The sequence below is a fragment of the Capra hircus genome, chromosome 10 (genome assembly GCF_001704415.2).
Source record: "Capra hircus breed San Clemente chromosome 10, ASM170441v1, whole genome shotgun sequence".
Lineage (NCBI taxonomy): Eukaryota > Metazoa > Chordata > Mammalia > Artiodactyla > Bovidae > Capra > Capra hircus.
The window spans coordinates 51,441,149-51,459,081 of NC_030817.1; the positions used below are offsets into that span (position 1 = coordinate 51,441,149).

At 47.2% G+C, this 17,933-nt stretch overlaps 1 protein-coding gene across 1 annotated transcript in view; it reads left to right on the plus strand.

Moving 5' to 3' along the window:
- Positions 1–17,933, plus strand: part of LIPC (lipase C, hepatic type) — a 186,370-nt gene that overhangs the window by 159,475 nt on the left and 8,962 nt on the right. Inside the window, exons 5-8 of the mRNA XM_005685714.2 lie at positions 1,412–1,594; positions 2,367–2,484; positions 5,173–5,406; positions 8,224–8,469. Of these exons, the coding sequence (XP_005685771.1) occupies positions 1,412–1,594; positions 2,367–2,484; positions 5,173–5,406; positions 8,224–8,469 (781 nt within the window). The remainder of the gene's footprint in view (positions 1–1,411; positions 1,595–2,366; positions 2,485–5,172; positions 5,407–8,223; positions 8,470–17,933) is intronic.

A 17,933-nucleotide genomic window follows, 5' to 3' on the forward strand; every position in this document is an offset into this window, starting at 1 on the left:
ATCCATACTGTTGAATATATTAGGTGCTCTAAAAATCTTTGTTAACTGAATTAATGGCTGACTAAATATTTTGTTTACAGACATGAAGACAGCAGGGTCCTCTCACTGTGATCCTTTTACTAGAATGAGTTCTCTGTTTTCAAAATCTTGTGCAAACTGAAGTACATCTACAGTTGCTGGTAACAATAATACCAACAACGGCTGTTGTAACCGCCATGCACTGAGTCCTCACTGTGTTCCGGGCACTGTTCTAGGTGCTTTATGCCTATTCATTCATCTCATCTTCACAACAATCCTGGAAGGAGGACACTATTATTACCCCCATTTTCCCAACAAGTAAACGGGGCCACTGACCAGTTATATAACTTGCCCAAGGTCACCCTGCTAGTAACTAGGAGAGTCTAGCTTTGAACCCAAGATGCTACATCCACTTAGAAGGTCCTAGGTGGACATTTATTAAATTAAAGCATCTTACTCATGAGCCAGACCATCAGTACTGCTGTCCAGCTTCACTCCTGTTTTCATATCTTCAATTACACCTGACTCTTCCCCTCTTCCCAGACAGATCGCACTGCCCTTTTGAGACTGTGCACCTGTGCACATGATTTCCTCTACCTGGAATCCCCTAGACACCCCCTCTGCCCCCAACCACCTCCATACGTACCTGCCCACCTGATTCTCCCCTGTGAATTCCTATTTATCCTTCAAGACCCAACACAAACATCTTTGCTCTGTGAACCCTCAGGCGTGTCCTGCAAACTGGCTCTCAACCAGGTACATGCACAGAATGATTCTCCAGAATTAATCAACTTGATCATTATGAGTTCCTACTATGTTCCAGCTCATGGTGCTAGTCCCTCCAGAGCAAGCAGAACACGGTGGGTGGGGACAGAGTAAGCAATTGAGGTGTGACTCAGAGCGGCAGCTGCACAGGCCTCCCAGAGGAGGTAGCCCTGGCACCGACCCTCAAAGGACAGGCCGTCTTTCAGACCCCATCTACAAAGACTTACATCGTTTTAAGGCTTGGAAAGTCCTAAAATAGAGAATGTTAAGACAATGGTTCTCGTTTGAGGGATGGGACATTTGGAATGTCCAGAGACATTTCTGGTTTTCACAGCTTGGGGTTTGCGGGGGGGGGCGATGGGGTGCCACTGGCATCTCGTGGGTGGTGGCAGAGATGCTGCTCAATGTCCTACCATGCATAGGACAGCCCCCACAACAAAGAAATATCTGGTGCCAAATGATAGCGGTGCTGAGAAGCCCCAAGTTAAGCCCTTTCTCTTGGAGAGAAAGACCCAGAATGAGCCCAGAGATGGAGAAGGGAAGAGATGGGCAAGAAAAAAGAGGGAGCTTGTCCAGGGCTCCCTCCTCTCTCCCCGGGAGGCTGATGATACTGTGGGCCCACCCTCAGGTGGACGGCATACTGGAAGACTGGATCTGGGAGATGGTAGCCGCACTGAAGTCTCAGCTGGCCCAGCCAGTGAACGTGGGGCTGGCAGAATGGGTCACCCTGGCTCACAACCACTACACCACTGCCGTCCGCAACACTCGCCTCGTTGGCCAGGAGATCGCAGCTCTTCTCCAGTGGCTGCAGGTGAGACCTGCCCCGACCTCTCTTCTCTCCTCTCCCTTCCCCTCCCTTCCCCCAAGACTGAGTGAATTAGGCTGGTCTCCTACAGCAGTTAAGACAGGACGCCACTTCCGCTAAGCTCACAGGAATAGGAAGGCGCAAGACAGAGACCAGACCCCAGGGCTCTCTCGGGTGCCTCCTCGAAGCCCTGTCTTGTAGAATCATCTATTCCTATTACGCTCACCTCCTTGTATGTGCTAGGGTATCTAAACACACCTTGTAAACTATAAAACTCCCATATGCATGGATGAGATCACTCCTGCAAGGAATTCATGTCCAGGTAAAGGCATGCAGGGGGCATCCTTAGTAGCTCAGTGTAAATAACCCACCTGCAATGTAGGAGACACAGGTTCCATCCCTGGGTCAGAAAGATCCCCTGGAGAAAGAAATGGCAACCCACTCCAGTATTCTTGCCTGGAGAATCCCATGGACAGAGGAGCCTGGCGGGCTACAGTCCATGCGGTCTCAGAGAGTCAGACACAACTGAGCGACTCAACAGCAACAACAAAGATGGGCAGACAAGAGGTAGCATCACCAGGCAGGGGCCCAGGCTAGCTGAGCCTGAGCGGAAGCAGGACGGAGTCAGCAAGATGAGAAAACAGTTTGGATCCTGAGTAGGAATTAAGCATCTCACTTGTGGTACAAAGAACAGAGAGCCAGAGCAGGCTGGACCCACGAAAGGCTTTTATCCAGGCAGCTCTCCCACTCCTGCAACCATCTCACCACTGTCTTCCAGGAATCTGTTCAATTTTCTCCAAGCCATGTTCATCTAATTGGGTACAGCCTGGGTGCACATGTCTCAGGATTCGCTGGCAGTTACATGAGCAGAAAGCACAAGATTGGAAGAATTACAGGTAACCATGCCTGATAACTAACAACTATAATCTCCACGACTGCACGGGGGCGTAGAGCAGGGACCTGCTTTTCCAACAGGCTCATAATTAACACACCCCCGGCTTCCTTCGAGCTGTATTAGAGTTCACAGGAGGACTTGTAGCACTATTTATTTCAAACATGACCGCTGTCATAGACTGCTGTTCCCCGAGAATTTAGAGCAAATCACCGCCTTTCCTCAAACAAATGCCTCTCACAGTCATGCCAAATAGGACCTAAAAGGTACACTTTCTCTGCACTTTTGAAATAGGAAAGAGTTTATTTTCCAACCTATAGTTTTAAAATCCCAATGTGAATTAAAGAATGACAGCTATAATAATATCGTATGCTAATGCGTATACATGGAATCTAGAAAAGTGGTACTGATGAAGCTATTTGCAGGGCAGGAGGAGAGGAGCAGACATGGCGAATGGACAGACTCGTGGACACAGTGGGGAGAGGAAGGGCGGGAGGAACTGAGAGAGTAGCACTGACATGCATACACAACCGTGTGTGAAACAGAGAGCTAGCGGGAAGCTGCTGTAGAGCACAGTGAGCTCAGCTGGGCGCTGCGTGTTGGCCTAGACGGGTGGCGTGGAGGGTGGGAGGGAGTCTTAAGAGGGAGGGGATACATGTGTACACATAGCCGATTCACGTCATTGTACAACAGAAACCAACACAACATTGTAAAGCAATTATCCTCCAACTAAAAATAAATTTAGAAAAAAAAGGAGCGACAGCCTTACATTTCCTGTGACAGCCACGTTTGTACCTCTGTTTCCACTTTAATGAAACACGTGGATCCTACGCTGGGGCCCATCTGGATTGGGGGAGGGATCCCAGCACCAAAAACCCCCAGCTCTATGCCAGCTTGGAAATACCCCGAGATACCTAGGAAGAGCTGATGACGCACAAGAAGGCCTTTCCTAGCAGGCTGCCCAGACACCCACCTCATCCTCCACACCCATACTCACCCCTCCCTGCTGCTGACCCAGAGTCACGTTCAGAAGAACAGGCCTGATGAGATGACTCCTCAGCCCAGTCTCGGAGGCCCACTGATTCCTACAGGGTGAAACTTAGGAGGCCTAGACAAGGCCCTTCCCAGTGTAGTGTCCCCAAGGCTCTCCAACATCTCCTCACCCTGCTCCCTTCTTGTGGCTCCAGACTTTCACAACACTAGATTTTTCTCCACTCTACTACAAACATGCCATGGCCTCTTGCTCCGTTGGGCCTTTGCAATCACTACTCCCTTTGCCTAGAATACCAAACCTTAGCCTACCTGCCAAATGCCTACTCATCCTTCAAGACCCAGCAGCCTAAAATAATATTTCATGATTTAAAACAGTCTGAACAAAACTTCAGATGAATAGAGTTGCTGTGACCTTTTATTTTATCAAGAACGAACACTTTTGGCAACTGCTATCTACTGTGACCATTCCTTCATAAAAGAAAAGATTTATTTTAGCATTGAGAAAAGATAAGGATGATGGCAGACATTTAAATGAAGCCAGTCTGTCATGATGAGAATTTATTTTCCTTTTTTTTTTTTTTTCATCTCGTTGGTGACTGGGGAGGCCTGATCATGGATCAATACGTGGTGCCCTCCATGATTTAACCTTCAAGAGGCTGGGAGTGAACAGACGTCCCATAAGCTCTTATCACAGAAGGGCAGTGAGGCCCTTCACAGACAAACCAGGCCTAGAAGGATAAGTCAGAATTGCAGAGAGGCAGCACTGGGCCCAGGACCCTCTCCACGCTGGCTGGTGTCACAGGCCACATCAGGCCTTATTAGCCAGGCCCACACACATCAGAAGTGACAGGACAGCTGACTACTCTGCTGTCATCTCATAGTCAGCCTGATGAAGAAAGAAATATAAACCACAGCCTTCACGTGTAACTACCGGTGAGGGTCGGAGAGCAGGGACTGTCATGACCCCATGTCGATTCCTTCATCCCCACCAAGGATAGAAGCCAGGCCTGATACAGGTCAACAAAGGGTCCTCCAGAAAAGGTAAAGGAAGAAAGACAGACAAAACTCCTTGAGCGCATAAACACTCGCCAACTATAGTCTGCCAGAGACTGCCACTTGTCTCATGCAAACATATCTGTCACTTAAGGACAGAGCTGTGAGCAATCCTATTTGCTCATGACATTTTCCCCAGAGAACAGTAATGTCCCAAGGCTGTTCTGAACATTCCAATGAGATGACATTAGTGTAGAGAGAAAGCCAGCTTGTTTAGGAAAATTATTGACAACAAGCAGGCAAATAAATTCTTTCTTTGATGGGTAGGTTAGAACTACTTACAATAACACAGTGGTTTTTTGTATGCAAACAGATGCTCTCAAAAGTAGCTTGAAAGGTACTTAAAACTGATTTGCTTAAATAAATCAAGCATTCCCTTATAACCTCATTTCTACCACTGGATATTTCCTGCAAACCTCTTTTCCCCATAGATAATAACCAGCCTGTGTCCGATTTTAAGCACCATGAATTACTTTAATGTTACTGCAAAAAAGTCATGGCAAGATTTTCTAGAGAAAGATTATGCCCTAGGATTTTCCTCTTCCTGCTAGCTCATGAATGTGCAATAACATCAGAAAGCTAAAAAGAGCCTTTCTCCCTGCCTCCTCTTGCTCCAATTTGATCCTTCCCATTGCTTTCCTCTTAGGGCTGGATGCTGCAGGCCCTTTGTTTGAAAAAGCCTCCCTCAGTGACCGGCTTTCACCAGATGACGCCAATTTTGTGGACGCCATTCACACCTTTACCTGGGAGCACATGGGCCTGAGTGTGGGCATCAAACAGCCCATAGCACACTATGACTTCTACCCCAATGGGGGTTCCTACCAGCCTGGATGCCACTTCCTAGAGCTCTACAAACATTTTGCCAAGCATGGCTTAAATGGTGAGAAAGAGACATAAGCCTATGATGGCTTACACTCCCCACAGTTGGTGTGGCCTCTGGATCCAGGGGAATCCAATCTGTGAGATTTGGGGAAGAGTTTGGCAAGGATGGGGCTCAAAGTGAATGGTCACCTAGTCCATGCAGAGAGAGGGCTTGTGTGAGTGGGAAAGGGTGCTGTTTCCCAGGCAAGACCTTCCTCTTCACAGACTGTGGTTGCTGAAGCTCAGACACGGAGGATGAGCTGAGGGCACATCCAGGAATTCCCACTTCTCATCTCCACTCACCATACCCAGCCAAGTCTCTCCTGGGGTATCAGCCCTTCTGAAAATTGAGCTCTGCTGCCTGCGGTCATTCCTCTTTCTCCAGAAGCTTCCTCATGCAGGGGGGCCTCTATTCTGGCCCCATGCTAATCCACTTAATAGATCATGGCTTCTTGGTCTCCCAAGTATGAGGTTTAATCAGCTGACCCCACGGGACATTCATTACTGAGATTCTATTTCAAAGTTCAGCTCTAAATAGGTCCTTGTGACTTCCTTGGGACTTTGTCTCAGTGCAGAAAATGACTGTGGCATTATCTGGGTTGTGTTTTCCCCCTTCTCTCTCAAACCCTAAAACCAAAACATTAACATGAACCTTGATAACAGGCCCTGGATTAAAGAACAAAAATGTTAGCAAAAACCATACATTTCATAAGCATTCCAAATTTCTCTTTATTATAAAATAATATCCTGATTAAGACCTGCCAACTCACTCTAAGCCAACTGGAGACCCCCAGCCCACCCCTACTTACCACCTTCTCCCAATCATTTGAAAACTGAGCTGAGCACACACTATCTTGTGTTTCCTTATCCACCTTCATGTCTCCTGTATCAGAATGACCTTCACATTCGACATTATCTCATCTTGGCTGGTCTCCCAGCCTTTCACCAGCCTGAGAACTTTCTGGGAATTTCCCCTTATCATTCCTTAACATCTCTCTCCGATCACTGCCCTCTAGGCACCAGGAGTCCCTGGTGATCAGCCAGCTCTCTTCCCAGATCCACACCCTCCCTAAGGTCAACACAGACCCCTAGATGCTGTTCATTAACTGATCACCTGGTGAATGCCTCTGCCCAATTACTACCATTTTCTATTTTGTGCTAAACTTCAGAATGATGGGACCAAGTATATTTATTTAGCTTGCCCACCTTAGGGTGGTTTTTCTCTATTTCCTTTACCCTTATGTTTGAAAGTGACCCCATTCTGGGGTGAATGTGTTGACATGGTCAGTTGATAACTGCTTTACCATCCTCACCACCTCCTGGCTATGTGAGCTTGCATGAGTTAGAGACTGTCTTTGAAACTCAGTTTTCTCACTTGTAAGAGCTGCCTGGAGGAACTGTGGTGAATATTCAGGGAAGGTACTCAGTAGTACCTGCCTCATAGTGGGTGCTCAACAAATAGAGCCGCTTGTGACCAGGAATGGAGATGACTAATCCTGGGGAAAATTATTTGGCTAAGCTACCTGGGGTCCACTTTCACAGGAAGTTCTTGTCATACCTTGCGGTGGTTCAACACTCCTAGAGAACACTAAAGATTAAGATTTGGAGACCCCCAAACAACCTCCCCTCCCCCCAAAAGGTCAAAATCCTTAGTACAGAAACCTCCTAAACTTGTTTTGGCTTGGGTCCATTCAGACCTGGTCACTGGAGCACGTCCTTCTCGAAGCAAATCCCCATGCTGGCCATCCAGGTCAGTTACATTGAGCAGGCTATGGCTGCTCTGGGACATGGTCGGGGAGGCCTCAGCTCTCACCAGACCAGTAGTCAAGTCCCAAGAGTGCTTGGGCACTGGCTTAGCCAGCTTTATTAAGAAAAGAGGCATTCCAGGGACTTCCCTGGAAGTCAAGTGGTTAAGACTCCCCGCTTCCGCTGCAGGGAGAATGAGTTCCATCCTTGGTCCAGGAACTAAGACCCCACATGCTGTGGGGCAACTGAGCCTGTGCACCACACTGCTGAAGAAACCAGCACACCCTAGATCCTGTACTCCACAGTAAGAGAAGCCACCACAATGAGACGCCTGTGCGCCACAAAGAGAAAGTAGACCCCGCTCTCTGAAACCAGAGGAAGGCTGTGTGCAGCAACAAAGATCCAGCACAGCCAAAAATGAAATAATTGTTTTAATTAAATAAATAAAAAGAGGCATTCCACACAAGCCTGTTCTGCCAACTCACCCGTAGAGCATCAGCAGTTGTACATTTTTAACTGTTTGAGACTAAAATATTTCCAAAATGAATTACAATTTATTTCCAGAAGAATTGCTTAAAGAGAACTTTCCTGGTAGCTCAGATGGTGAAGAAGCTGTCTGCAACGCAGGAGACCTGGGTTGGATCAATGGGTCAGGAAGATCTCCTGGAGGAGGGAACGGCAACCCAGTCCAGTATTCTTGCCTGGAGAATTCCATGGACAGAGAAGCCTGGCGGGCTACAGTCCATGGGGTCCCAAAGAGTCAGGCATGACTGGGTAATTCACACACACTGGCTTAAAGAACTCAGTATTTTCTTAGTGACTCAGGGCTCCTATTAAAACACCTACCGTAACATACAGAGTGCCCTCAGCAGCCCTTCAGAGCCTGGGATTATCCCCTACAGTAAGTGCCTGCAAAGGGTCTACTTTTTGTGTAGTTTTCCGACAGCTATTCCACCCACTGTAGTCAGTGGGCTGACCTCTGACCTCAGCGCTCCCATCCTCCTTCCTGAGATGGTGCTACCCTGCACTGAGAAGCAAGGTGATCTTCTAGATTAAGGGATGATAACGTCCTTCTTGCTCTGTGTTCCAGCCATCACCCAGACCGTCAAATGTGCCCATGAGCGGTCAGTGCACCTCTTCATCGACTCCTTGCTGCACGCTGACATGCAGAGCACGGCCTACCTGTGCAGGGACATGGACAGCTTCAGCCAAGGCCTGTGTCTGAGCTGCAAGAAGGGTCGTTGCAACACGCTGGGCTACCACACCCGCCAGGAGTGGCAAAGCAAGAAGAGCAAGAGCCTCTTCCTGGTGACTCGAGCCCAGTCCCCGTTCAAAGGTGAGTGCAGGGGAGCCTTCACAAGGGCAGAATGCAGCCGCTTGTCTGAAGGTTCAAAAGTTCTCCGGAGTCTTTTCCTGGAGCTACTGCTGGATCTGCTGTTTGCACAGATTCCAGGCAGGGATGATGACACATGCCTCTCTCTTTCCCCAAGAATGTGGCCTCCTCGCTGGCAAGTGCTAGAGGAGAAAGCCTGATACTTTCTGGAACAGTCCTTTGGTTGGCTGCTCTCTTCATCCATTTTCATGGTCCCCTAGCATTGTTGCAGGAAGGGGGACCCCTTCCAGGACCAGAGAGTGGACTCTTTTCTAACACTCAGAAATGAATTGTCCGAGCTGATAAAGCAAGAGACTTTATTGGGAAGGGGCACCCGGGCAGAGAGCAAGAGAGTAAGGGAACCCAGGAGGACTGCTCTTCCATGTTGCTCAACCCCTCAGGTTTAAAGGTGACGGGATTAGCTTCCAGGTTCTCTGGCCAATCATTCTGACTCAGGGTCCTTCCTGGTGGCACACGCATCGCTCAGCCAAAATGGATTTCAGCAAGGAAGATTCTGGAATGTGGTAGGACACAGGGTGTCTCCTTTTGACCTTTCCAGAACTCTTCCAGGTGGTGGTAGCTTGTTAGTTCCACATTACTTACCAGGACCTCCTGTGGTAAAATCACCCTTGCAAGTGATTACTATGGTGCCTGATCAGGATGGGCGGTTTCAGTCAGTGTGTTTCCGCTAACAGAAAGTTAGATCCGGAAGGCCTGGATCACCAGGTTTCATTGTACAGGGCCTTGGAAGCTTCTCCAAACCCAGACTAGAACCCAGTGCTTTCATCTCTCCTCATGGCTTCCAGGAAAAACCTGGGCTCCAGACCACATTTGTGGTTCCCCATTTCTTCCTAAATTTTAATCAGCTTATCTTACAAGAGATCATTGTCTTATTGAGGCCCTCCCTAGAAGAAGTTCTGCTTCTTAGCCTCAGGGGAGAAAGTGAGCCCCTTCTGCTTGCCAGGTTGAACTGGAGGTCAGAAAAAGGGCTGTGGCCGTGATTTGGGCTGAAGCCAGCAGAGAAATACTTCACTGAAACCTAAATCCTCCTGGAGGGAACAAGCCGACATCTGTTGCCATTAACATTTTTGCCTAATCCTTAAAACAGCTCGGGAGTGATTTAGCATCTTACTGTTCACAGCACTGGCTCACGGCCCTGGGAGGAGCCCAGTGCCGTTTGATTGTTACTCTGCATATATCTGTAGCTACAGAAGGTGAAAGCCCTCAGCACCACTTTGCATTTGCACAGCGTTTTACACAAAAACATTTGGTGCAGCCACAAACTCCTCATGGTGCCCACAACAGCCAGGCGAGGTCCACAGGTTGGGTTAGCCTGGAAGGAGGCTTAGAACCCAGGTCCCTCTGACTCCCAGGCTGGCATTCCTTTCATTACCACACTCCCAAGTTCAAGCTCCCACGCACAGGATTCTTTTGTTTATCTGAACTTTTGCTCTCCAGCCAGATTGCCCTTCTGTGCAGCCCAGGAATGACAGAAATCCGTTTGAGCAGCGAATAGCTTCTGAGAGCAGAAGAGTGAGGGCAGGATCTTTCTTGCCTGAGGGGCAGAAGGTCCCTTCAGCTGTCCTTCCTGGAGGGGTGGAGGAGCCTGAGGCACCCAGAGCAGGTGAGGGAATTTGGAAGGCCTCCTGATTCAGGGAGATCCCCCGATCCAGGCTGCCAGTTAGACACTCATTTCAGTTAACCAGCTCCTCTTTCAAATGGCAGTGCAGCCTGGAGTGATTAAGCCTCTCAGATAATCACATTTCACTGGATCTACTCTAATCCTGGAATGTTAGCATTTCAAGAAACTGTTCAATTCCACATTTCCCAGACAAGGAAACAAAGGCCCAGATAAGAGAAAATCATTTTCCCGGGGACACAAGAGGAACTCTTAGCAGAGCTAGCATTTAGACCCAGGCCATCCCCTGGAGGAGGCTATGGCAACCCACTCCAGTATTCTTGCCTGGAAAATCCCAAGGACAGAGGATCCTGGTGGGCTACAGTCCATGGGGTTGCAAAGAGTCAGACAAGACTGAGCAACTGAGCACTCCCAACAATTAGTCGAGTGGTTTCTAGCTCAGTAACATGCCCATGGTCTGTCTATGGCGTTGAGGGAAGGAGGAGAGGTGGGGAAGGGTCTTGCTTTCTCCTTGAGATCAGCTGGAAAGAGACAGGGTCATTTTTCACTTTCCTGGGCAGGGCTGTGCATCTGAAGTGAGGGACTGGGTCCTGCTGGAGGACTTCTACTGGGGGCATGGAGATAGGGTCGGGAGGTGAGAGAGTCAAGAGAAGGAAGAGGGGAGGGAAGAGTAGCTGCCACAAGCTGGGCTGAGTTTTTCCCTTGCCGAGGAGTCAGATGCCTGATCACCACACACGGCTGGTATGAACTCAAAGGAACCCTTTTCTTATGAAGGAGAACCAAGGAATCGCATTAGGGCACCACTATCCCACACAGCAGTTGCCAAAACCACTGCCAGGCCTTCACTCCTTCTTCAAGCATAATATGAGCCAGGGTCGGCAGAGGCCCTCCTTCAGGGGGGCTCAGGGGAGACCAACCCTCTCCTATGCTCTGTGCACAGGGGCTATCTATCCCAAGAAGACAGAAGAGGAGTCCCCTGGAGGCAGCACTTGAGTCTTCCTCACCAGCTGCTCATCTTGCTCCAGGGATATCCAGGGAAAATACGGAGTTGGGACTGTGAGATAAGACTGCCTGAATCAAACCCCCAGCCCCAACGAGATTCCAGGGATGACCTGCAGCCTGCACCACACCCTCTTCTCCCCTGGGCCCTCCAAATTCTCCCCAGATCCACCTCAGCCCTTCCAGCCCTAATCTGCTCAGCCTAATTTCACTTGCTGGCAGGGAGCAGAGCCCTTCGGCCACATCAGGTACCCTGGGTACAGCTGGAAATTATGCCCAGATGAGACTCCCACCCATGTGAAAGCCGCTGCTCCTGGGGTCCCGCAGCTTGTATATTGCTTCCACTCGTACACGCTTAGTCGCGTCCAACTCTGTGCGACCCCATGATCTGTAGCCCACCAGGCTCCTCTGTCCAGGGGATTTCTCAGGCAAGAATATTGGAGCGGGTTGCCATTTCCTACTCCAGGGGCTCTCTTCCAGACCCAGGGATTGAACCCATGTCTCCTGCATCGACAGGTGGATTCTTTACCACTGTGCCCTCTATAATGTACACTAGCCATATGTGGCTGCTATTTAAATCACTTAAAATTAAACCCTTGAAGCCTCAGTCATACTAGCCGCCTTTCAAATGCTCAACTGTGTGGCTGCCATATCAGAGAATACAAAAATAGACCATTTCCATCATCTAGAAAGTTCTATTGATAGTGCTGACATCAAGTCTTTAATCTAGGCCCCATAACTGCTCCCCTCCTCAGCCACCATGCCATGATCATTGTGACTTGGGCTCCCAAAGTCTATTTCAGTGACCACCTCCAGCCTTTGATGAGTACTTATAGATTCATAAAGGAACAAGCTGGCCCATCCCTGGTTACAGAGCATCCACAAGCCACATTTTTCAAGAACATCTAATTGTACTATATATTTCAGTGCAGGGTCTGGCTGGGCAAGATAAACATCACCTCCTGACTGTAGTTGCAGAAAGGATGACTAACTTGGTCCTCATTCCTCTGGCTCCCAAGATATTTTGACAAAACCATCAAAGGATCTATTTTCTACAACCATACGCCAGAATTCGGGTAAACATGGAAGAGGACAGCAGGAGCAGAAAAAGAATTGGAAAACAGTCGTTGAGGAAAACGAGGCAATTTATCGCCCACTTCCAAACTCACCCTCTTGGAAGGAAATTTTGCTAGTTTGGGAGCTTTTTTTTTTTAAAGAGAAGGAGGAGGGAAACAAACCTGTATGTAATCCTGCTAGCTAGCACCTTATCTAATTTAATCCTCACAGCAATTGGAGGTGGTAATGGGTGGAAGAGAAGGAAGCAGCACTCAGGGGAGCTTACTAGGTGCAGGCACTACGCTGGATGTGTTGCATAAATTATTTCATTTATTATTTAATCCTCACAACAACCTACAGAGAGAGATGGAGATGGAAGTGGGGAGACTGATGTTGCCTAATTTTCCAACAGATAAATTGAGATTCAGTGAGGCTAAATCACCTCCCCAAAGTCACCCAGCTTATGCTGAAACGTTATGCTGAAAACTTGTACCCTGGTGCTGAATCGAATCTCAGACAGAGTTTTGGGTGAAGTAGAAAAGAAGAACTTTATTGCTTTGCCAGGCAAAGGGGGCCACAGCTGGCTAATGCCCCCAAAACTGTGTGTCCAAACTGGGGCAAGATAGTGAGAAGTTTTATAGTAACTGTTCAAAAAGGGTATGATCAGCTCGTGGACATTCTTCTTCTGGGTTGCTGGTGAGGTAAGTGGGAGTCAGCATCATCAACCAGTTGCTCTGGGGTCTACACGCTGTGGGCAGCATACCATTGCTATAACTTCTTCCACCTGGGGTGGGTTTCCAGTATCTGCAAAATGGGTAAAGGATACTGTGGTGTATATCCCTTGATGGGGAAACAGGACCTTGCCCCCAAGGCCGCACTATTGTTTCTCCTGACCATTAGTTTCTCCATGGTCTCGAATCCCCTCCCTCCCCTAATTAGCAACTGCTTGAATCTGCCTGTTGGAACTCAGGGAAGTTCATGGAGGCTGAATGAAGGCTGTTTCCTATAATCAAGGAAATGGGGGACACAGAAAGCCCTTGTGCCCAGGAGCCCCACAGGGCCCTGCACAGTATCAAACGCAATGTTTGACCCCAGGTCTCCCCCATTCCATGGCCTTCACTCCTTTCACCACACATGGCCTAAGCATTAGGACGGAGACCAGTTCACTCAGTATTATTAACAGCTCATTCCTGAGACATAGTAGTCCATCATACCTCCTCTCTTCCCTGTCCTCCCGCCTGTACTTTCTCCCTGCTCTCTGGGCCCAGCCAGCCAGTGAGAATTCGCACCAGCTGATGACAGCACTCTTCTCTTCTGGACATATGTATACCTATGGCAGATTCATGTTGATGTATGGCAGAAACTAACACAATATTGTAAAGCAATTATCCTTCAATTAAAAATGGATGAATTGAAAAAAAATGCTATCTTAAACTAAAATCAGAAAAACAAAAAAGCCCATTTCTCTTCTTCCCTTGAATCTGTTCTAAGTTCATTCAGCCAGCCCCTGCTAGTGCTGGCTAGTCATGCATTAATCCCCTGCTTAAGACCATCGTTTCAACTTCATGCTTTTCAGCCTCCCTCTCGGGTTCATATGAGATTTAGGAACAAGACCTTAGTGCTGCAAGAGAACACAAGATCTCATTCTTACCATCTCCATGAGAGAAAAATCTATACATTCAAAAAAAACGACCTCTCTGCAAAGAGAGTCATAATATCTCCCAAAGCCACTATCTAATGATTCAGAATATTTTCCGTGAGAGCAAAAAAAAAAAAGAAAAAAAATTTGCTTTTTTATAAATTTCCATCACCTGGTGCCCATAGTGGCTACCTTGTAAAAAGAAACTTATTGTTTCTGTTAAGTGGCACCAGTGGGGTCCACATGAAACTAGGATCCAGGGTTTCTAGGGTATCTGAACCCTAAGGGGCGATCTGGTGAGGAGACTCTCCAGAGGCCTCGTATCTCTACCCCAGGTGGACTTTGCCTGATCTTGTCCAAGGTTAATGGGCTATTTCATGTTTTGCACCGTTAAGTCCTGAAATAACTTCTGCCTGGACTGAGGAACACGTTGTGCTCCCTGCAGTCACAGGATCAAAAGCATTACCCTGAAATCATTTTTTTAAATCCTTATTAAACATGCCATAAGGTAAAGTGAGCAAAAATTATTCATGCTTTTTTCCTTAATCATTAGAACAGCATCATTGTCCTGGGGTGTGGTGGAAAATAAAAGGCAAATGGTCTTTTTTTCTCTTTTTTTAAGGAAAAACACAAAATCCAAAATAAGAACAATTGGTTCTAAACATGAAAGTCTCTTATATATTGAAAAAAATCATTTCAATATTTCTTACCAAAAGTGGCTTTCCTAGTGCAGGGAAAATGGAATTCCTTGTGCTGTCATTGTGTGACGGGTCTGGGCATCATGCTTCTGCAGACGTGGGTGCCCATGTTTCTGCACATCTGTGACCTCCACGATTTACACAGCCTTGATGGTTCTGACCTCCTGCATAGGTCCTGCCCCAGGGAAACACTGCAGGGCACAGATAATTCTCATCCATAGGATGTAAGAGCTAACAGGACCTTTGCAGTCATCAAAGCCAATCCCTTCCTTCAGAATCTTGGGGAACCATGACATCTCAGATATGGAAATTGGTCTCTTCCTACTCACATTTTAAGACCAAAGGAAGACAAAAACCCATCTCCAGTGCAGGGACATGAAACATTTATCCCTGCCCCAGGAGCTGGACATTGCGAAGAAGCCGCAACTGCGAAGAAGCCGCAACAGCGATAGCCCAGGATGGATGTCAGTGGATCAGACCCTGCAGGCACTTTGTTTCGGTGGCTTCACAGGAGGCAGGTTTAGACTGCAGCTTTTCTTCAGGGCTGTTGGCTGTTTGCTTTCAAAGGGAAGATTCAGCTTGCCAGAACCAGAATCCCAGGACACAGTGGGAAGGGTCTTTTGGAATCAGACAGACACCTGGCTTCAAAGTCGGCTCCACTTCTAACTACCTGAGTCACTTGGACTCCTCCCCAAATCTCTGCTTTGTTATTGTTTAGTCTCTAAGTCATGTCCATCTCTCTGCAACCCCCTGGACTGTAACTAGCCAGGCTCCTCTGTCCGTGGGATTTCCCAGGCAAGAATACTAAAGTGGGTTGTCATTTCCTTCTCCAGGGGATCTTCTTGACACAAGGATCGAACCTGCATCTCCCTCAATGGCAGGAGGATTCTTTACCTAGTGAGACACCAGTGAATCACAAATCTCTGCTTCCTTATCTGTAATTCATTGGGATCAATGACACCCTACCTCTCTGGGTCTCAGCAGTAAACAGGACTCTACTCACCTGAGTCAGCTAAAGAGAGCAGGCAGAACTCCTTAGAGAAGGTGGGTGATATTAAGGAAAGCAACATGGGGTGTTGATGCACCTCAAATCTAACAACAGGGTACTCGGAGAAGCGAGGAGAAGGAATAGCCGAAGAGAATGTAAGCTGTGGAGGAGAAGATACTGACAGCAGCTCATCAGGGAGAGCAGTTACTACAGTCAGGCTTCAAAGCAGGAGGGAGCAGAGAAATACCCTGAGCTCTCTCTGCTCTGCCCTGATCTCCTGCTGGTGCGTCCTCAGTGGGTCAGTGTGAACCAGAAGCCATCCAATAAGGAAGCCGGGAGATGAGACTCTGGGGGTCACATCCTGGGGTCCAGATCTGGGTAGAGAGTGGACCAGGACAGCAGGGGTAGGTGTAGAAAATGCAATCTCACCGTATTATCCTCATTTAGTCTGCAGGACAAAAATAATGTATGCAAAGCACTTAGTATAGGGCTTCCCTGGTGGCTCAGCGGTAAAGAATCCACCTGTCAATGCAGAAGATGTGGGTTCGATCCCTGGGTTGGGAAGATCCCCTGGAGAAGGAAATGGCAACCCACTGCAGTATTCTTGCCTGGGAAATCCCATGGACAGAGGAGACTGGTGGGTTACAGTCCAGGGCGTTGCAAAGAGTCAGACACGACTTAGCGACTAAACAACAACAACAAAAAGCACTTAGTATGTAGCCTGATGTTTAGTAGGATCTCAACAAGTGGAAGCAATATTCTGATCAGTCCTATTCACAATTAGACTCCTTAATGTAACACGTGTTCTGCCTTGTTTTCACACAAAAAGCCCCAGAAGCACTCCTTAGATTCCCAATGTTTGCTGTGAATCACGGAGGTTCAAGTGTTAACATGACCCCAACACTGCCCTCAAGGAGAGAAGATCCTGGACATTGGTGCCCATGAGACTGGATAGGAGGTGACAAGGGTCACAGAAGTGACTCTGCTTCCCAGCTGCAAGCCCCTCTAAGGCCAGGACCACAGCTTCTGGTTCTGTGATCTTTCTTAATACTTTAAAAAATTTTTTCTTTTTCCAGGAAGAGTCTAATTAGAATACATGCTCATTGCAGAAAATGTGGAACTTGCAGAAAATCACAAAAAAGATAATAAAAATCACTTATCTCCCCTCCCCAGAGATAATCACTTAATATTTTTGCAAATCTCTCTCCTTCTGTGCATTCTGTTTTATTAGAATTAGTCTCATGTTAGATGTACAATGTGTATCCTGATGGCTGGTTGGGGTTTTTTTCCCCACTTCTTTCATAAGCATTGAAACCATTCCAAAAATATCTTTTAATCACTTCATAAGAGTAAATCACATGTTTGGGAATATGAACTTGGAATCAGCAGACTAAAGTCTAATTGCAGCTTTGCTAGTTCATAGCTGCACGACAATGGACAAGTTACTTAAATTTCCTGAGCTTCAGTTTCTTCATTTGTAAAATGATGCAAATGGAGGTTAAAGTAGGCATCTTACAAAGTTGTAGAAAAGAGAAATGAAATAATTTTGAGAAACAATAGTTCAGTGTCTGGAACAAAACAAAGAGCTAAATGGTAATTACAATAATTGTCCTTATTAGTCCATAGTCATTTCTCTATTGGTGAATATTTAGGGTGTTTTTAATTTATTTTTAATTAAAAATTCTGTTACGATGTCTTTGAACTTCAACCTCTTTCCACACATGAACATTTTCCTTAGGGTATATAAAGCTATTGGTCCTGGGTATAAACATTTAAAAGTTCAAGTTCTGGAGTCAGGGGGCCTGGACTTACATCATAGCTATGCTACTTACTAGCTGTGTGATACTGGAAAAATCACTTAACCTCTCTGTGCTTCAGTTTCCTCTTCTCTTAAATGAAATAATAATAGTATCACCGGTCATAAGGGTTAAATGAGATAAAAATACAAAGTGCCAGGCACAGGTAAACAAAATAAATGTTAGTCAATGTATTACCATGCATACAGCCAGTTACACTGTTTTATTCATTTATACCCAGCAGCTTTTAGCACTGGGCTGGGTAGTAGATTTCTAATGAATACATATTAAACTGGTTGCTATGAGTTCCTTGCATACTCTGGAAGATTCTCTGTCTCCTTGTTTGGGAATTAACTAGAGACCCGTTCTCTCATGTCATCCTGTCCACACTCTGCCCCACACCCCCAATGTCTTGTCTCGATCTTTTTGTGCCATTTCAACTTACAAGACTATTTACTTGTTACAGAGTTCCCTAGACAGACCCCCAAATAGCATAAGGTCTCTCCAGAGGCTTCTGCGATGATAGACCAGAGTCTCTGTCTCCACCACTGTCACTCAAGGGTTTAGGGGCCCTTCCTGGGGTCCCTCGCTCCTTCTCTTATTTCTCACCCAC